This window comes from Indicator indicator, chromosome 2 (genome assembly GCF_027791375.1).
Source record: "Indicator indicator isolate 239-I01 chromosome 2, UM_Iind_1.1, whole genome shotgun sequence".
Classification (NCBI taxonomy): domain Eukaryota; kingdom Metazoa; phylum Chordata; class Aves; order Piciformes; family Indicatoridae; genus Indicator; species Indicator indicator.
Window position 1 is genome coordinate 25,294,528 of NC_072011.1, and position 22,421 is coordinate 25,316,948.

The 22,421-nt window shown below is 35.6% G+C and overlaps 1 protein-coding gene across 1 annotated transcript in view; it reads left to right on the top strand.

Annotated features, from left to right (window-relative positions):
- PACRG (parkin coregulated) overlaps nt 1-22,421 on the top strand; it is a 234,001-nt gene that overhangs the window by 37,956 nt on the left and 173,624 nt on the right. Inside the window, exon 2 of the mRNA XM_054399075.1 lies at nt 15,147-15,281. Within this exon, the coding sequence (XP_054255050.1) occupies nt 15,147-15,281 (135 nt within the window). The remainder of the gene's footprint in view (nt 1-15,146; nt 15,282-22,421) is intronic.

The following is a 22,421-nucleotide window of genomic DNA, read 5'->3' on the forward strand; positions in this document are numbered from 1 at the left end:
GGTCTGCTAACTGAATTACAGTTACTGCTCACCTGTCTCCCACATCTTTACTTCACAGTTACCCAACTATCTTTCCTAGATCATGCAACAGATATATATATATCAAACTAAATTGTCAGCAATTGTTCTCAATTTCTATTTACCTTTGAAAATGAAGTTTCTGTTAAAGACCTGAAGGGAAGGTTCTGTTTTGGTTATGCCACATTATATTTAAATTTGCCAGATGATACCAGTTCATATAATAAAAGATGTTCACTCTGTATGCAAACTTTATTGCTAGATTCCCTCTACCTCAAGTCCTTGTGTACATTGTTTGTACGTGAGAAGGAAAACTGGGCTGATAAATGTTTAATAATTGCAAGAGGATAGAAACAAAGTGATGTACTGCAACTCTAAGTATGATCTTCCATTTCTTCAGTTTGATTTTTTTTTTTTTATAATCTGTGCCATAATGAGTTGTCAGATTTTTGGAAATTCTCAAGAATGACCAGAGGGGAAGGTTTCATGTTGTTGAGTAGTTTATCTTCGGCAACAATATTTTTTTGTCGTTGATTAAGTGAAGAATTCTTGTGCTCAACTGGTGGTAAGCTGAGTGTGTTCAAAAAAAAAAAAAGACGGATGAAGTCTAATGTTTTACTACTAGTTTCTGGTTGTCACTCTGTTGTGGTTTCGGCTGTACTTTTCACTCTTCACTGGGTTTATCTTTTCTTTATGACCAAGGGAAGCTAGATAAAATCTTTTTCTAAGATTAAAGAGGTTGCAGTAGCAAGTTGATGTAACTAGTGCTTTCTCTTAAGGATACTGAACTGCTAGGTGTGAAGTTGGGCCAATTGGCCCAGTGGCTGGCAGGAAGGAACTTCACCCTCAGTTCTTATGGGACCTTGAGGAGGTGTTATGATGGGTACTATGGAATAATTACATCACTATGGAAATGGAGGCTTCAGTGGTATCGCTATGGAATTTGCTCACAAATTCATCATCAATTTGCATCTAGAGCTATGATCACTTGTGTCATGACCAACACAGCATGAACTTTAGAAAGTGAAAAGAACAGCTGTTGAATAGACCTGGCTGCTGAAACAGCCTGATGAAGATAGTAGAACTACACATGTTAAAACCTATCCAGCTATTCTGATCATAATAAATTCTATGCAGTTTCCACTTAAATTTATATTTGACTAGAAACAGGCTCTTCAGGAATGGAAGTCTGTGAAGGTGAGGAGTGGAAGTTGCCCTTTATTGTGAGAGAGCAGCTGCATGGAGCTCTGTCATGTGACAAATGACAAATCAGCAAAGTTTATATGTTTATGTCATGTGTTTAGGACTAAAGAGAGGATAAACAGAGTAACATCGTTGTGGGTATCTACTACAAACCACCTAAACAGGTAGAAGATGATGAAGCCTTCTTCAGACAACTGGAAAAAGCCTCACTTTTGCAGGCCCTGGTACTAATGGGTGACCTGGTTAATGTCACTTCAGTGTTACTCTTGATAATCTTTGAAAGATCATGGCAGTCTTGGGAGCTTCCTCAAGACCTAAAGAAAGCAAGTGTCACTTCTATCTTCCAGAAGGGCAAGAAAAAGGATCCAGAGAACTACAGGCCATTCACAGATCCATAGGAAGGATGTTGAGCAACTCCTTCTTGAAACTATTTCGAAATCTATGGAAGAAAAGATGATGATTTGGAGTAGTCAGCATGAGTTTAGAAAGTGGAACTCATGCTTAACCAACATGATAGCCTCCTAAGATGAGGTAACTGGCTTGGAGGATGGACAGCAGTGGATGTTGTCTATTTTGATCTTAATAAGTGTTTTGATGTTGTCCCTCATAACACTCTCATAAAACTGAGATATGGACTAGGTAAGTGGGCAATGAGATGGATCTAAAATTAGCTGAACTGATGGGCTTGAAAGGATGTCATCAATGGCACAGCCCAACTGGAGGCCAATGTCTAGTGGTATACTTCAGGAGATTTAACAGCTAAGCCCAAAGGGCAAGTTTACTAAACTAAATATACACTGTGAAACCAAGAATTCATGATTCATCTAATTACAGTCTTAACAGTGATCATAGAATCCATAGAATTGTTAGGGGTGGAAGAGACCTGAAGGATTATCTAGTTCCAAGCCCCCTGCCATGGGCAGGGACACCTCTTACTAGATCAGGTTGCCCAGAATCACATCCAACCTGGCCTTAAAAACCTCCAGGGATGGAAACCTGGGAAACCTGTTCCAGTGTTTCACCACCTTCATGGTGAAAACCTTCTTCCGAACATCCAATCTGATGGTTGAAAGAATCTGGATTGCAGATTTCCTTTCAATATAGCAAAAAAAAAAAAAAAACAAAAAACAACCAACCAAACCCCCTGTCAGTAGTCTCTAATCTAAAACAAATAAGCTTACTGAAAATTGAGAGATTTGTAATACTTCAAAGCATTTTTGGTAACATGATAGAAACAGTGAACCGTAAAAACAGTGCTAAGATTTAAAAAACAAGACAAAACCAAATGAAAGCAACAACAAAAACCCCAACAAATAACAAGTGCTTTGACATTCAGTAAGAGAAGTCAGTCTAGTGCTACTTAATCAAAAACCTGAGACATCATGATGCTTCTGATACTTCTGAAGAAAATTCAGCAATTTTAGCAAAAGAAGAGGATACCAAAAAAGGTCTTAAGGCAGAGTAATTAAACCAGTATAAATCCATTTCTTAAGTCACACCATATAAATTGGAGGAATTGTTAGACAAAAGCATGGCACTTCATATGGGAAAGATTTTAAATTTGTCACTGAAGATTAACAAAAATCACATATGATTGCCAAACTAACAAGTAGGAAGATGACAACTTTTTTGAAGTTGGAAATACATCCCCCATATCTTCCAGACTTCAGAAAGTCCACAACATTCTCACCTCTCAATATAGGACATATTGATTTAGCCCATAATAACTGAAGATACTAAGAGCTTCAGTATTAGAAACAGCTATATTCAATAAATAGAAATGATAATGTGAACCAAAGTTCAAAGTTTTTTGTATAAATATTTCATAGATTCTGTCAAGATTAATATATTTCCATACAGACATGAAAAATTATTTTTATTTTTGAAGGAAAAAGGATGCAAACAAAGAGTAAGGCTTGGTGGTTTTGAAGGTTGAAATAAAACATTTGGAGAATACCAATGACTACAAAAACTTATTAATACTGCATTTGCAAATGCAAAAAGCATTTCAAATAGCGACATCTATGAAAGTAATATCATTGTGACCTATGAAAAACATGTCTGTCCCTCCACAATCACAACCTATCGGTACCTGTGAAGACATATTCTGTGAGACCTCCTTTTTACTTGCATTCTCTTTTGAATTCTGAGACAAAATTGGCTGTTTTTACCTTTCCTAGGGAGATTATTTTATCTATGTGAAGAACAGACAAATGGAGATTGTTAAAACATTTTCAAATGCATGCAATTTGAATTAAACAATTATTCTTTTCCTACGATGTTTCCTTTTGTGAAGGTATGATTCATATGTAACACTGAGGAAAGCCACTGATCTGTTGTCCTTGCAAAAAGGACAGATATCTTGGCAGATTAATACATACCTTCATCAGCAACATTAGCTCTGAAAGGAAGAAAAACTGCCACGCTGTAGAATACATACTGCATCATGTCCTAAATTCAAGTGTCAGCACCAACAAACCTTTTTGCTAATATATTGTCCCAATAATGATCAAGATAATTTGTAATATATTTGAATCTGAATTAATTAAGGCAATTAGATAATTAGGAAAAAAATATTCAGATTGATGAAACTTTACACCCCAGACCAGATCTCGACAAGCTACTTGTAATATGCCTAGAAGAGTGGTGTTGAGGATTTGTGTGTGTAAGGTTTATGCATTTCTTTCTAAAAGGAAGGGAGGAAGGGAGGAAAGGAGGGAGGGAGGAAGGGAGAGGGGTGGGAGAGATGGGGAAAGGGAAGGGGAAGGGGAAGGAGAAGGGAAAAGGGAAAAGGAAGGAGAAATTGAAGTCCTAGACTTGCTTTCAATTATCTAGATAAAGGAAGAAGCATGAAGATAACTCAAGTGTTATATGGAGGTAAATTTTACCAGTTAGAGGCAGAACCACTCCTATATAGAGAATGTCTTTAAAGAATGCTGATTCTCCTATGATTTTAAGATTCTCCTAAAAGCCTTAGGACAGCCCAACAGTCAACCGAGGATCCCACTCAAATATACATAAAGGCTTTTTATGCATGCTGTTGCACCATTTTCTGAAAGCTGGTTACAGTGCTGGTAAACATGGTGACACATCAGCTAAGCTAAGTCTGTTCTCTATATTGTCATTGGCTGCTTAACATTTGTTTAAGATATACTTTGCAAAAGGCACAAATGGTTGAGTGGCAAATAGGTAATTCTGAGTGCCTGTTAAAAGCAATGCTTTCTGTTATTGATAATAATGCTCAAAATAGTGTAAGAAGCTGCTTTCATTCATGTAAAAATCATGTCATATTAATTTTAATGTGAGTTTTGACTTTAAGGATATATTGATTGTAGAAATCATCAGTTGCTTCTCGTCAGGCATGTTCTTTTGCAGCAAGTTAAAGCAAAAGTGTTTTCTTTCCAACATAGTATATTATTCATAAAGTAATTTGAAAAAAGAAAAATATGTAACATAGGTAAAAATTTTTTTTGAGGAATCTTAAAAATTTGTATTGTTATTGATAAATACTGTTTTTTTTTCAATTTCTTTATAAATATGCAAGATATCACTATTGTTGCACTCAAAGCACATGTATATAACATACTCTCTCATCATGAGGAGAGTAAGCTGGGACCTATAATACACTTCACAGTTAAAGCTATAAATAAATGCAGTGGCTTGAATTTGAACCTTAAAAAAATTGAAAATAAAATAATATACACTTTGGGGCCTTTGGATTTATTCAAATTCTTATATTGCTTGAAATAACATTTCTCATTTTTCCTTTTACAGTTATCAGATTTCATGAAAGTTTTCCCGTTTCAATGAATAGTGTTTGATGTAGTATTATATCTGAATGTCATGGTTATAGCAAACCAGGAATTAATTCCTGCAAGTGAGATTTTCTATCTCTTTAAGACAAATGAGGAAGGGTTCCTAAATAAGGAACTACCAAATACTTTACATGTATTTCAGCAGTAATTCTCAAACTGAGCAGTGGGTAAACTTACTTTATCAAGGGGTTAAAAAAAAATTGTCAGTTAAACCCCGTTAATTTTCTTTGTGTTTAGAAAGAGGTGAAGTTGGGGAATATAGTTTTACATTTAGCTGTTAGTGTCATCTCACTTTCAGAGATTTTTTTCTGCTTTTGGAAGCACATCACACATGAAGTTGGAAAGAAAATGAGACTGCTTTAGCTATTTACATACGAAGATACAAAGTGTTTATTGTTTTTGAAGTTTTTGTGTTTTTAAGCTCAGGTTACTTTTTTATGGTTAATGAATAAGTATTTGATAAAGTGAATAAAATACATAGTAGCTTTTAAAGCAGTTTCTTAATCTGTTCCAGGGGATTCTAATTTAAAAAGTTGGGGTTTTTTTAATACTATTTGGTATTAAAGAACCATTTGATTCTTCAGATTTAAAATGCTGAGGGTGGACAAACGTATACAGGACTGCGGGACGTTTGAGGTCTGGCCATAGAATTGTGCTGTTTACTCAAGATGAGACAAATGAGGATAGGTGGTGGGGATAATGATGAATCCACCATTCCTCTCCATTCCTTGTTAGCTGTTGCTAGCGTTCTGTTCCACCTCTTCAGATGCAGTCAAGGAATATGCTAATAAAGATAGCCATAAGATGGGATTTTGTGCATTTTTTTAACTGTGGGAGAGTGATGAGGGTCCTCTAGTAACTTTCTATCTCAAGCCTCTAGCCATAAGAAGTTTCCAGGAGCATTCTATAGAAACATGATTTTATGAAAGGTGATAATTATTACAACGTCATTTGACTTTCTGGATTTTTGTAACTGTGGTAAAGTTAAGGTTATAAGGTTCTAAAATGGGAAATTAGTGTCAAAATGTTGTTTCACCAAAACCATGGATGGAGTGTGTCACAATCAGAATTAGAATACAGTGATTTTACCTTATCATTCAAACGTTTAATTATTTAAACAATGGTATGTCATGACCCAAGTGAATTTCTTGCTAGCTTGCAGGTCAGTCCAGCCTGTCAAACTCTCTTTCTTCAGATAGGCAATTCACTTAGATTGTCTTTGGACTAATACTGATTCAGAAGCTGACTGACCCAGTAGGACCCTATTCTAAATTAATGTTTATGTAATTTAAATAATTTCAAAGAATTTTTTATGTACATTTGGAATTAAGCTTTCCAATACAACACAGTACTTTCCAATACAACACAGTAGACTTCCACAAGATGTCAGCATTAGAGAACATCCTTACCAGGAGATATATTGAAACTTACATACCACCTTCTAGGTACAGGAAAACTACCAGGGGAAAAGACTGGACCTCTTATCAGATTTAGTTCTATGACAGCACTTTCAGCAATTGTGGTGTCGTTCCAACTCTGAACCATTTCAGTACATTCATCATCAAAATAAAGTTCTAACAAAATAATGTGAATGGGTGTATTCAAGCATGGACCATCATTTGATGGAGATACAAAATAGGCTGAGAATCTCTCCTCATATTTTACTGGCTTATCAGTTGTTCTTTACTTTGAAATACCCACAGATATGCTATAATAATGTATAGGAGCATTATAAAGGACTAAAAAGAACATAAATCAGAAAACAATGTAATTGAGTTACATATATTACTGAAAGAAAGAAAAGCCATGCATTTCATTTTCTTTCCTAGTCAACAACATTCTTCCTGCAGCATGTAGATTTGGCATTCAAAAAGTACATATATACAGCCACAAAGAATGCTGTGATTGTTTCTATATAAGGCAGTAGTGCTGACTGATGGGAGAAGATCATCAAAGGAAAAGAGCTGATGCTGAGGATATAATGTTTTACATTTTCAGGGATTTTCTTCATTGAAATTGACTGTTGCCTGAAAGAACTCTAGTTTGTTCACTTAAAAACTACTTCATCATAATGTGAATCATAACTGGGTGCCACTTCAGAAGTACACTTGTAATCCCAGGTGAAAAATGAATGCAAATGTACTCTCAGTGAATTTATATTTTTCTAAACATTAGACTGCAGATGGAAGAATTTCCACAATTGGGAAAAATTTAGAAGCCTCCCAGATTTAGTGGAATTGATGCAACCAGAAGGCCTTCTGAAACTAATAAAGAAGAAAAAAAGGGAAAAAAATATTCATCTGTGGACTGGAAGAAGGATAGTAATGTATTAGCAGTTGTTACTCTTCTCCTTTTGCATTAAAGGAGATTGCTTGGCAAGTATCAGGAGAGAAATCTAAATTATATTAAGTAATTGCACTATATTCCAGCAGAGACGAAGAGATGGAGGACCTTCTGAGAACAAAGTGATATAGAGCAGTTTGTAACATAGACACATCTGACTTATCAAAACAACTTATCTTTTCCTGAATCAAAAATGTTTCTGAGGTGATGAAATGGAATTACTCTGCATGCAGCTTATGACTTACTTTCAGTAGCGTCTCAAGGCGATAATGAGATACAATATCTTTGTAAAAAATCACGTCTGATTTTCTTTAAAGTTTTGGTGCTTTAGAAGCATTTGTAAAGTTTACTGACCTTCTATCAGTAGTTTGGGGGTCTTAAAATTGATTTCTCTCATTTTGACTTTTGAAGCTGCAATACGAGCTTTGATCTGTTGTCCAGATTTGTGCAGGAGGGCCAGAAGTAGCTTTTATGGGGTAGATGTAACACCATTAAAATGCATATCAAGAGTGGCACATGTGAAGAAAGATCTTCCTGTTTCGTTTTTGATATAAAAAGCTTTTGTCTGATCCATGTTGATGGATCATGCTCTTTTGATATGGAATACTTGTGATACTGATATTAAATAAAAGGAATTAATGTGTAACTTGAGTACCTATTGGGACGTCTTACTGCGACTCTTCTGTCATTTGAAGTTTCTCATTCACTTTTCATTATATCTGCATAGGAAAATCAAAACATGACTGTACAGTGTACTAACCACTTATGTTACTTTAATCAAATTAGAATCAGTAAATGAACACAAAGCAGTAGAGGATTTTTTACTTATTGCCAGTCAGAGTATATACTCTAGGGGATGCCCAGTGCAGTTGCTAAGATTTGTGTTTCCAAGTCTTTGTTACTAATATTACTTAAATTTATTATCAAATTTGTGGGTCTTTCACCAAATACTATTATCATGCTACTGTTGTGTTGTGTTGGTAGATAACTGCCAAAATCTTGGTGATTTCTTATACATGATTGCTGGGCTTTTCTTGATGGGTTTGTCTTTGTTACAGGTATAGAAACACATAACATGCATGCCAACTCCAGAAGCACAAACCAGAGGTCGAAGCTTTTATACGCAGGCTTGCTTTCAGGGCACAAATTATAACTAGACAGTGTTTTACCTGTGTCTTGTTGGCCAAGAGTTATATCACACTGTATCAGTGAGAACCATGCTGTTGATGGTTCTAGTAGAGCTTTGTATGTCAACATGTCACTGCATAGTTCTAGGCATATTATTTGGCCTTTACTCCTGCTGGCTTGAGTATTTGTTGATTGTATGGTGTAATTTATTTGACTTATTTGACATACCTTGCATCTTACTTGAGGTTTACACCAAGAACTGGCAGCAGCTTCTGGCTCTGGTACACAAGAAAATGAATTATGATCTTTCTGATGGAGAATTAAGTGGGTTGACAGCTGGACTATGCTACACTAGCCAAGTCATGTAATATTTTAACACCAGTGAAAATGAGGATGTTGCAAAGACCCTAGCAGTGGTTACAGAAACATCCCCTTCCATTACCTTTACATCTACCTGAGACAGTAGTATGCATTAGTGGACTCCATTATGTGGATAGTGGAATTTTATACAAATACATTATTCAGTTTGTATACACAGAAATATGAGTTATGGTTTTATTTCTGAAAATGTCACTTTAAAAATGATAGCATGGTATTATATTTTCAAGAAAGACTGCACTTTTAGGCAAGCAGTTGTGTCGTCATATAGGTTTTGATCCCTATAGCTTCATAAATAAAGGTAATGATATATTTTTTTTGTGATGAGAAAGCATAAAAGGATATGGTTAAATTCCAGTTTTCCTGCAAGGAACTTTGCAGACAAAAAAATGTCTTTATGTCCTTAACCATTAAATTTGATTACAAATTTGTTGGTGTTTTTTTTTATATATCTATCTATCTATATATATATAATTTTACAATGATAGCACAATCTCAGTCCATTCTACTTTTAGGAAGTGAAATCATTGATCTCTTAGTATCCCGAATCTCTACAACTTAGTATGTGATTACATATTTTATTTTTCACATAGCACTTGAAAAATTCTTGACTTCTGATTTGAATAAATCAACCTATATTTGCATAGGCAAATGAGAAACTGTATGTTGAATTATTTCTTGGTGTTCAGTATAAATTCAGCAGTACTCCTTGAAGAATCAGTCTTCTATTTGTTCCTGTCCTGCTCCATGCTGCTTTCTCGCTTGTAACAGCTGAAGTGTTCACTCATCTTTGCAGTAAACCACTTAAGAATCTAATATGTTGCAAATCAACCTAACAAAAAAACCCCTAGCCAACAACAACAAAACCAAACAAAACCATTCCACTGCTCTTAATCTGGTCCTCTGAATACCTACAGGAAAGCTTCTCTCATTAATGGAGGGCAATATATTGTGGTAGCATGCAAGTGTATGAGGTGGGAAAGATCACTTCTCTCCATGTAAGTGTCAATTTTTGTCTGGCTTAAACTGCTCATGAAACTAGTGTTTGCACAAAAGTTACCAGTTGTCCTCTGCAGCTGTACATTTAGGTCCCTGTATATAGTTTGATGCTTATTTAGGAAATTTTGAAAATTCAGTCTTCAAATAATGAATCACTGTTTAAACCTGACTTCAAAGAAAATTTCTTAGTCCTGTTCCTAATGTGCCTTCACTGAGAAGTCTAAGAATGCAACCAGATAAAATGGTTTTAAATGCCCATAAGTCAATGAAAGAAATACAATCTACTTTTTTTTTCCTCTTCATGGCTTGTGTCTTTGGTTTTGTCACGTAGTTCAGTGGCATAGTTCAATTAGAATAAATTAGTTTGGCAATTATTAAACTCTTCAACTACTTTTTGGCATTTAATGAATCTCAGAAGTTGTTCATTGCTTCATATACTTTACCATCATGAATATTAGCCTTTAATTAACTGGAAATATAATCTTATTCATTCCATCTATGCTGCAATTAATTTTTAATTTTTTTAGATTGAAGAAGATAGTACTTGTTACTATTTTTCCAATAAATGGAATACTTTCAGAATGCCTTTTTAAGTCAGTAATTATAGCAGTATAAAAAGTAAGAAGACAAAACTCATCATCACAGGAAAAATACTGAGTGGTTTATTTTTGTATGTTTTACTTAGCAGCATAAAATCACAGAGAAGCATCATGTGAAAGGGACTTTTAGAGTTAGTCCAGCCTTGTATCCAGACACAGTTTCTCTTGAAGCAGTTTGCACCTGTTGCCACTTGTCCCGTGCATCCTTCTGAAGAGAATACCTCCATCTCCTTCTTAATTTTCTGTTAAGAATTGGAAGACTGTAATTAGGTCCTTCCCTGAGCCTTCTCTTCTCAGGACTGATAACATTCAGTTGCTTGAACTTTCTGCCAAGATATCCAGACCTCTAATGATCTTCATGGTCCTCTGCCAGACTCCCCCTCGCCCCCCCCTTTTTTTTTCCTCATGTGGGAGGACCACAGCTAGACAAGAATGTTCCAGATGTGTCCTAATAAATGTCAATACTGAAGCTCTTGGATCTACTGACCATATACCCTTACTGAAGCAACCCAGGTCTCATTCTATCTTTCTTGCTGCAAAGGCACTGCTCAAGTTTAATGCTGTCCATGAGAACCCACAGATCGTTTTCAGCAAAGCAGCACACCAACTTGTTAGATCCCACACAGCTTGTGCTGCTGTTTGGGATTATTCTGTTTTGTGTGCAAGACATTACATTTATGCAATTCTTCTGCATGGTATCTCTTCCTTCTGGCATATATTACCTCTCCTTCCAGTTTGGTATGATACACAGTCTTGGTAAGCAAGCATTTATTTCTGTCATCCACATCCTTTATAAATATACTGAACAATGTCAGACCTAATATCAACCTCTAAGAACTTCCTTTGTGATCACCTCCCCACAATCCATTTAGAGCATATTATTCTTACTCTAGAAGTTCATGCCATAACATTTTAGTAAGATTTTGAAAAGCATAGTTATATAAGCAGCTTCATAAGTGGGATTATTTCAACTGTCACTAGGATCAGTAGGTATTATCCTGCTGATTTCTGCATTCTGAAATTATGGAGCAGATGTTTCTTTAGAAACTGTCACGTTATACCTAGGAAGGTCCTAATTAATTGCACATGGAGAAATGCTAAATCTGCATGAGGAAAAGAGCTGTTAAGAATGGCCATTCAGCTTTTAGGAATAACTGTTCGACAGTTTTCTATTGTGAGAAATGTTCTGCATGGAAAGAGAAAAAGAGGTAAAGTTTACTTTGTTTCAGGGAGTACATGGCTGACCTAAAGATTTGGAGACAATTTCTCACTGTGGATACTCTGTTCCACAATTTAATTTTTGCTCTTTTATTTACTTTTTTTTTTCTTTCAATAATATAGCAATTGATTAGAATCTGTGACTGGCATTCCTGCATTATGATAGTCTGAAAGGAGAAAACAAAAAAGTCTGATTTTCACCACAGGCTGCAGGGAAATCATTGCTCTGGTGCCCCTCCTGCTTCTTCACTGATCTTGGTGTCTGTGGAGTTGTTTCTCTCATATCTCCCCCCTCTCCTCCACTCCTCCCCTCCCCCCCCAAAAAAAAAAAACAAACCACCAAAACTGCCCAGCAGATTTTTCTCCTCTTAAATATGTTATTGCTGAGATGATGATTGTCTCCGCCTTGGGCAGAGGCAGGTCTGAGTTGGAACCAGGAGAGCTTCTAGGCATGTCTTACAGGAGCCACCCCTGTGCCCCCTCCACTGCTGCTAAAACCCTGTCAGACACAAACCAAACACAATAAGAAACTCTATATTGAAGTGTATTGTTGAAGTGAGAAATACAGTAATAGATGAAAGTTGTTAACTGAACTTCTTAAGAGGTGGATTTAGGACTAACCTGTTTTAATATTTTCATTAGCAACCTTGACAAATAAAATTAGGATTGTATAATGAAATTTATAGTTGACATAATGTTTGAAGTTGTTATTAAAATAGATGAAGATCATGGTATCACACTGATGGAAGTGGAAGCCCTTGAGAACTGGTGTAATAGAAATGGAATTAAATATAATAGTACAAAGTACAAGGTAATGCACTTAAAACTAATGACATGAAATTCTGATATTAACATAGAGCTCATCAACTAGAAAAGATACTTACTGTGGCAGTTAATCAAAGGATAACTATGAGACGACAGCATGATGTGGCCTTGAGAGACTAAATGTAATGCTAGGAGATCTACCAGACAGACTGTATCACAAGAAAAAGGATCCTACTCATTGCCACTCAGATTTGTCTGAAATGCAAAAACAACTGAAGATGAGTGAAAGTACTTACACTAGTGGTTCACTGCAGAACAATAAGCACAGCTTTATTTACCTTGGTAAGAAATGCTTTTCTTGTAGTGTTACTCTCAACTGCTGCAGATGTGTTTACTAAGCAAAGTTACAGCTATGCATATCACATCTACTTTCATTAAACATGGTCTATCAGTGACAGCAATGACAACAACAGATCACAGTTTAGTAGCCCTAATAAAGTACAGTGTCTGCAGTATCACTAGGAGACCCCTCTACCCTGGTCAATGGAAAATAATGTCAAAATACTTTGGAGGAAAAAAGTGCCAAATCAGATTTAGATCTCCAGTTAGCACAGAAATTCCTCATTATCACAAATGAAACAAAAGATGTTAGACATTTGTATTCTGTTCACTGGCATGCTGAATATCTGTACTGCTAGATACTAACATAAGGGTCACTGAAGACAGAGAGACAAATAAAACAATACAAGATGCCACCTGATTTATAATCCTTGAAACTCTCACCTTGTTTTGGACAATGATATTTTGTTGTAAAATGTAGCAAGTCATGAAATCTGTTTTGACAAAAGAATCACAGAATTATTGAAGCTTCAATAGACCTCTGAGATCATCAAATCCAGCATATGACCTAACACCTCCACATCAACCAGACCATGTCACTAAAAGTGCCACGTCCAATCTTTCCTTAAATACCTTCAGGGATGGCAACTCTACCACTTCCCTGGGCAGTCCATTCCAGTGTCTAATTATCCTTTCCTTGAGGAAGTGTTTCCCTAACATCCAACCCAAGCCTCCCTTGGCGCAGTTTCAGGTCATACCTTCTCATCTTGTCACAAGTTGCCCCCACATTACTACAACGTTCCTTCAGGTAGTTGCAGAGTGTGATAAGATCCTCCCTGCGTCTCCTCTTCTGCAGGCTAAACAACCCCAGCTCCCTCAGCCTCTCCTCATAAGACTTTCCCTCCCGTTCCTTCATCAGTCTCATTGCTGTCCTCTGCACCTGCTCCAGTACCTCAATAACTTTCTTGAAGTGAGGGGCCTGGAACTGTACACAGAACTCAAGGTGAAGCCTCACCAGTGCTGTGTACCGAGGCAGAATTACATCCCTAGTCCTGCTGGTCACACTAGTCCTGATGCAGGCCAGGATGCCATTGCCCTTCTGTGCCACCTGGGCACACTGCTGTCTCATGTTCAGCCAGCTGTCAACCAGCACTCCCAGGTCTCTCTCTGCCAGGATGCTCCCCAGCCACTCATCCCCCACTCTGTAGTGCTGCATGGGGTTATTGTGGCCAAAGTGTAGGACCCTGCAGTTGGCCTTCTTAAACCTCATACTGTTGGCCTCAGCCCATCAACCCAAATGTCTTCGTACCTTCAAGCAGATTGACACTACTCCCCAACTTGGTCTCATCTGTGAATTTGCTAACAGTAGACTTGATCTCCTCATCCAAGAGATACAAAAAAAATTGTAGGAAGTTCTTACCCCAGTGGTATGGCTATTAAAAAAAAGAGGAAAAAAAAAAAAAGGTAAGTTTTTCAGGGAGGAATCTGTGAAGGACATTTGAGATTAGTTTAGCTCTCATAGTCTCCTTAACATTTGAGATTATTTTGTTAATGAGCTTTAAAACAATTTTTTATAAGCACTTGAAATTCTATTTTCTTGGTACCAATTAATTGCTGTTACTACTGTGTTTGGCTGAGAAAAAAGTTCCAGTGTGAGCATTTTGGAATCGGTCTGTTAATTCAGGCACTTAGGCTAAGCAATATGCTAACCAGCAATGACTCAGATAAAGGACTAAGTGTTGGTAAATAAAATTTCCTGAGGGGCAGAGAGGAATGGTCTGAGAGAAGACTCAATTGTTTCTTCCAGTGCTCAACCCTCAGGTGCTGGAACTGCTGTAAATCATAGGAAAGCCAGATCCATAGCATTTGAGAAAAGAAATATGGTGACAATTAGATAATCATGAAGGAAAGACAATGGAAGGTGAGGACAACTACATTAGATGTAAATCAAGTCAAATGGCTTCTAGAAAGAAACAAATGCTTAATTTCCCAGCAACTTCTACTACATAATGTTAATATGTTCTTGGTGTTTATTCTTGCTTAAAAATGCTGTGGTAATGTAAAGTTTTTAAGGGATGATCTGAAAGTGATAACAAAAAAACAACAAGCAAACAAACCCACATCCCAAAAAACCTAGTTAACAAAACCTGTAGATCATTCCCAAAGTGTACTTTCAAAGAAGTGAAGTAAAACACGTAAAGAAGAAAGCAAACTATAATTTGGGATATGAATATTATTCTTATTTCTTATCTGTTTCTATTTTGAGCCATATGAATTAGACTTTTTCTAAAAATACATTATTATGGGTTTCATATGTTTTGTTTGGTTTTGTTTTTGTAAGGTACGAGGGCCCCCACTTGCAGGAGCATTTAAAGAAAGACCAACAAAGCCCACAGCATTTCGCAAGTTTTATGATCGAGGAGACTTCCCAATTGCCCTTGAGCATGATACTAAAGGAAACAAAATCGCCTGGAAGGTAAGTTGTGGCACAGCTGCGACAGCTAGCTGAGCTTATTGAATTGACATCTCTCATTGTCAAACAAAGTTAACTTGTAAGTAAATAAGTTGAAATAATTTCTTAGCAAATGGAAGATGGTGGGGAAGCCATTAAAGAAAGGCCCCTGAGTCAGCTGTCTACCTTGGCTAACAATTAAATTATATGCTGCAAGAAGGAGGATGACAGAGTTGCTTTGCCTTAGAGAATTGTCTCCTACCCAATTCATCTCTATTTTTATGAGGACCTGGCAATGCAGGCTGTTTCAGACAGTCCATCAAATGATGGAAGTGGCTGGATACAATGAGCAGCAGCAATTTGTCTCCCCCAAATTTCACCTTCCTGCAGGACATTTCCAAATAGAAGCTTTAATTACCTAAATGGATAGGTCAAGATTGCCTGCTCCCTGAAAATGCAGAGTAGAATACAAACGAAGGCAGATTTTCATTCCACAGCTGTACTCTCAGTCTACAGCATATGTCAGACAGCGTAATCGCTGTCATACGTGCCTCTGTTACAGGCTGACCTCCACTGCTGAAGCCATTACAGCTCCGACATTTCTCTGACAAAAGGTTAATTGGCTTCAAAATAAATGTATTGCCTAATGACTCCATTCCAATGCGGCTGTGTTTCTCTCTAAAAGGCTTGGTGATATTATTTGGAAAACTTAACCAATCTTCTAAGTAACTACCACAGACTTTTAAATTTAATTTGAAAAATGAATGCTGATCTTTAACCTGCTCCAATTCTTTAATTATTTTGGTTATCATGAATTTCTTTTGCTGTTGTTGTTATTTATTTTACTACAATAAGATTCTGTTGGAAGCAGTGATAGTTACAGAAAATTAACACAATATACATGAGCAAAATATCTCAGATTTGTTGAAGGTTTAAAATTGTTCTTGTCAAGAACATGATACAAATTTCAAATGTATAGCTATATTAATTCAAAACAAATAGGAGGGATTTTGCAATCTTATAGCTGGTTCTGTTCCTAGTGAAGCCAACAGTATTAGACCTATAGCATGGTAAGTGGTACTATATAATTAGTTTAATAACTAGATTTTAAATCAGCTTTTTTGCTTATTAGAGTATAAAAAAGAGATATGTTGCTTCTACCATTTTGTTGCCCTTAGCAGTGTTGAATCAGCACAAGGAACAATTACTAGTTCTTGCAGCAAAGAGAATCTCTATCCAACAAGACATTACCAATGATCAGAATCAGATTCCAGTGCAACTAGTCTTCAGCAACTGTAGAAATGTCTGTTCAGGACTAAAAGGCAGGCTTACAACATAAATCAGCACTCTAATCTGTTATCATCAGATAAAACCCAAAGGTGATTTGCTAGCAACTGCAAAAAAACCCTGCAGAATGTAGGTTTTGCCTTGAGGTATTGTAGCTTCTATTTTCAAATAATAAGACTGAGAAATACAGACAATTTAGTTCATTTTAATTGCCCTTTGATGCATATACTTCCAGTGTAAGGACTAGCATTCCACTAGATGATGCTAGTGACTGCTTAGTTGACTTAGGACATGAGGAAATGGAATGAAGCTGCATCAGGTAAGTTCACATGGAACATTAGGAAAAGGTTCTTCACTGAGACAGTGGTTGTGACTGGAACAATCTCCAGAGGAAAGTAGCCAGAGTTCAAGGAGCATCTTGACAACACTCGTAGTGCTATGAGGAGCAAGGAGTTGGACTTTATAGTCTTTATGGGTCTCTTCCAACTTGAGATATTCTGTGATTCTATGTCATCTTGCTAATTTGCTATTTACAAGCCTTCAAACCACTGCTGAACTGTGTGATCTAAAGTACTCACTCTATTTATCTGACAGTTTGGATTGTTTGAGAATATACTACCTTAAGACAGTCACAATAAGAGAGTCTCAAGTCAAAGATTCAGCATGTACTTGGATGTTGTGGAGAGGCTGCTGCTGGCCTCTTCTCCCAGGAAATAAGTGATAGAACAAGAAGGAGTGGCCTAAAGCTACAACTGGGTAGGTTTAGACTGGACATTAGGAAAAAAGAATTCATAGAAAGAGTGGTCAGGCATTGGAAAGTGCTGCCCAGCGTTGAGTCACCAGCCCTGGATGTGTTTAAAGGTCATTTGGATGTGATGCTTGGGGATATGGTTTTGGGACAAGCCTTGTGGAGTAGGGTTATCGGTTGGACTTGGTGATCCTGAGGGTCTTTTCCAACCTGAATGTTTCTGTAATCTGTGAAAAGAAATCTGCCATCTTTATATCTCACTACACAGATTTCTGGTTTTGATTACAATTAAGTGAATTTAGAACTTTTCATCCCCATTCAGGGAAATTCTGTGCTAAATGGCATACACTCAATGTAATACTTTAATATCTAATTTAAATCCTTTATTTGTTTTCATGCTTCCTCAGTGTCATTGAATAGAATTTGATAGATATTAGTGCCTTAAAATTTCTGCAAATATAGTAATATTTTTTGATAAATCAATAGCTTTGGAGATCTAGAAATAAACAAATTGTTTGACTTATTCAACAAATGTTCAAGAGTCTTTCCAAACTTGAAGCAATTGGTTTTATCCATTAACAGAGAATGAATAATAATGGTGTGGTCTGAAAATGTGCTTCTGATGTGTATCAACTACAAGAATTTGGAATATAAATTGTTGTGAATTTAGAGTTAGAAAACAGTAGAAAATAGTCTCTTTAGAAAAAGAATGTGCTAAAATGTAAGACCGTTGAACACTTATGTAGGATCCTGCAGTTCTATTTTAGCATCTGTACATCACCATTTTATTTCAAAAGTAGTAATATATTCTTTTGCACAATCTCATATCAAGCTACAAATAATAAAAGCTCATAGGGCTTCCAATTTTAAATATACATTACTGAATTAAAAAGGTCAGAATGCAATTAAACCTTTAACTAAGGAAGCTGATAAAACTGAGAAAGAATTTCTGAATTACTAAGAATGTGTTTGAAATGCAGTCTCTCTGTATATTACACAAAGTCAGCAGAATGTTTGAAAACTAAGTTTTTAGGGAATGGGGTTAGTTAAGAAAGTCATTGTTGAAGGGGGAGGCAAAGCTTCAATTCTTTAAAAGCAATTCCAGAGAAATGAAAATCAAATTCAAAACCTCAAACTTCTCAAGCAAACTATCAAAATGAACACGATTTCCATGCTTCAGTCTTTATGTTTTTTTCCAGAATAACTAGGATGTGACTTGTATGATTTTAACTTATCTTCATCTTCTCTTTCCTACAAAGCATGTTTTATTTTTCAGGGGCTACTATGTATATGGTACCAAAATTACTTCTTGGTGACTGAAACTAGATGAAGTGGTTAAATAAAATGTTTTGCCCTTGGTATCATGAATTTGGATTGTGTGTACACCTAATTTGCTTTTGGTAATAGGAAGTACAAATAATTTGAACATGCCACTGAACTGAAATTTTTATTATCATCTTTAAAACTTCATTTGGTTTTATCAGCACATTATATATTAATTTATAAAATATCCAGAGCTCTTATAATTAAGCTGGTACATATACTCAGCACCAAAAAAAAAAAAAAAAGGGCAAAAAAAAGAAAAGGCAAAAAAACCCCCCAACCAATAAAAACCAAAACCACTTTTTTTTTTCTTTTTTTTTGGGTTGAGTTGGGTTAGGGTGTTTTGGGTTTGCTGTTGAGCTTTTGTTTGGAGTTTTCTTCATAAGATAGCTGTAGCTGGAGTTTAAATTTTGGGTTCTTTGCCTGGAAGTGCAACTTTTTTTGCTTGTTTGAGAAGTAAGTCTTAAGTGAGATAAAATATTTTTTTTTTAAATATCAACCAGTAGAGATAGATGGGAGACAAATTTTCAGTTCCAGAGCTTTCAAGTAATGTCTCAATGTTTTTAATTTTTTGGCATTGTTTTGCCATTAAACCTCATGAATAAACACCATATGTTTTTTCCATATTAAGTAAATTTATGTAACGCTTTCAAAAGTCAGATCCCAAAACAAACTAAAAATGGTTGGAGGGAGCTCATTTATCCTACAGAATGACCCCCATTATTATACTAATGTCTTGCAATTTAAAGAGGTGTCAGTCTAGAAACTGAGGGGATTTAATAGCTTATTGCCTTCACAAGAGAAAACTATTTTTCTTCGCCTCTTCTGCTTTCTGTTTCTAAGGCATGCTTGGCACTGGCATTGGTGCTTGTCAGAGCCCTCTGTCAGTAAATGAATCTCACAAACTGAGCAAAAAAGGTATATGTTTTTTCTGGATTAGCAACTGATTCACAGTCCTGGGAACTTTGATTACAAAGTTCTATGATTGCTAAAGGTGCGTGTTGGTGAAGGAGAAAGAAACAATAATGAATTACAGTGAAGAAGGTGGGACAGGTGGAGGATCTTGAAACTTTCTTTCAACAATGAACTTCTAGATTAGTGTAGCTGCTCATGGAATTACAGCCTTAGCTATCTGAAAGCAATGAGAACAAACTGCCTGTAAAACGATACTTTTATTTTGGATTTATTTTCAGACACAGATTTTATTTTTTCTGCTTCTATTCTTTGTTGAACTATGTTTAATATGTGATTAATGAAAGATGTTGACACCAGCATCTTAAAGAAAATTTGTAGATCCCGCCACAAGAGTTCTCATGCAGAATGAAAGCTTTTAGCAAGATTATATACAAAGAGAAGCAGCCATGTATCACGCTTAGGCACAGTGGGTACAGCACAGAGTGGTGGTAGTTTCTCTTTTATTTAATGTCTCCATTAATGTTTTAACAGTTTTCTTGTGTCTATCTGCCCCAGAGGGCTCCTTTTTCTAATCATTTCAGTGATCATTTTGAAGCCTGTCTCAAATACAGTTGTGTTGGTGTAACAGAAAAGTATAGCATGGATTCTAAGGAAGACAACAGAAAACAAGAATTTTTTAAGCATGAAAAAATACATAGTAATTTAGAGAGACTAGAAATATGAGTTGAGGTAAAGAAATAAAATCTTGGAGAAACATTTTAAATGCTGCCTTTGGAAAAAAAAACAACCTACAGTTATATAAAAAGATACAATATAAAGAAATAATTTGGAAAATAATTTTATTATTTAAAGGACATTAAACCCTCTGTTTTCTGTGGTTAGCAATAGAGGAAACTTGAAATACTGTATGGTAGCAAGAAAGAATTGCTGAGTTTCAAACAAAATATGTAGCAATAGCTCTGTAACCTCATCTTAAATCAGAAATTATTAGTGATCTGTATACTATGGCTTACTAAAGCAAGCAGTCAAATACTACTCTTAAACAGTTGTGCATAGACATATGCCATTCATAATTCTTTGTGACTGTGATACTAGTGCTCTGGTAATGACTATGAAAAGTGCTGTCTTCACTGATGTGCTTGTGACTTTTTCTTCATGATTGTAAAAAGCTGCAATCACAGGTCTATTCCAGTTTCCTTTTTCAAAAGCATAATACTAAAAAAATAGCCACATCTTCATGACTGTGACCTGATTTCCATCTAAATGAAAACTCCTCTAAATCTCTTAAGCAATATTGTGTATCTATTACACTTATGCCCACTCTATGACATGAAATCATACAGAAGAGCTACAGAATAAATGCAATATCTTATCTAGCAAATAAAACAACAAAATTACTACTGACTGCATTAGAGTGGGATCGTTAGTGCTGTAGATAAGTATTATTCATTTTCTCTCTATTATTTTATAACTATTCTCTGATCGATTCAGTTTTTTCAGTCCTTGATAATGCTCACAGGAATCAATTTCTGATCAGATGCAAATTATAATGTCCTGAGTTGTCAAAGTTACAGAAGTTATGATCATCTATGGTCATCCTTTTCATAACAGCAAGTTTAAATCTCTCTCTTACATCTAAGTGTTAGTATGTGTCACTTTTATATTTAATAATGTGTTAATTTTGTATTTAGATTGAGTAGTTATGTAGTGGAGTTTTTTAATTCAGAAGTCTCTATGTATATTGACTGATTTTGAATTACCTAGGATTAACTATCTTCTGTTTACAGACTAAAATAGAGTACTACATTTATATCCTTCAATTAAGGCAACATTTTTAATGTTAAGTAACTCTAGATGTTTCCCATTTTGATTCCATGATGCATACAGTCACAGAAAGCATTGAAACAATAGATTCTCAAGTTTGAAATTTCTGCAATGATTTGATCACACAGCTAAGTAATACAAATTCTAAATAAATTCAGTATTTTCAAATCCTGCTTTTCAAAAGAACTGTATTAGAATTGAAAAAATTTTCTTAATAATAGTGCATTAATTAACTGTGTGCTTAAACCAGTCATTAAAAATTTAGGTAGCAAATGCCTATATAATATGATTTTTTGTTTGGGTCAATGCTTCTTAATCCTAATCCACAGTTCATTATGAATTTACTCTTTTCTGTTATTTTTCATGTCTGAAAAGGCGATGTCTTTTCCAGTCTTTAAAGAAATGTGTGACGTTAGAGGTTATAAAAAGAATCTTATCAAAATGCTTTTTCAAAACAGTGTAGCAAAACACTATGTTTTAATGAACTCCCATAAAATTCAAAGTGACTATTTCAATACTTACCAAAATTCTCATCCATTGTTTTTAGTTTGCACACTTAAACTATAATTTCTGGTGAAATGATGAATTGTGGCATATTATGTATTAGAGGTTATTCAGTGCAGTCATCTTCTCTTTTACCACTTGTGGTTCACAAAAATATGATTCTTTCTGGAGTCTGGATTTCTCCATTTGTTTCTCTTTTCTCCGTGCTCAGAAAAAGTGCTATATTTATTAAAAATATGACCACATATATTTGCTTAACAGCTGAATATTATGTTTCCTTTAAAAGCAAAGAATATTTTCATGGAAATTACTGAGATCTCCTTTATTCTAACAACATCAGTGATGAATCCAGGCACTAGTGTTCAAGTGGAGTCTAAAACAGGACTTGCAAAAAGTAGTGACAGTTTACCTTATTCCTATAGTACAGAGCTACCATGTCAGTTATTAATTCCTCTGTGACTAATTAACAGTCACAAGTTATCCCAGGATTCTAGAAAACAGTAATATTGTGTCAGTTAATTTGCTGTTCCTTTTCCCCTCCATACACATTTAAAGCCATTCCT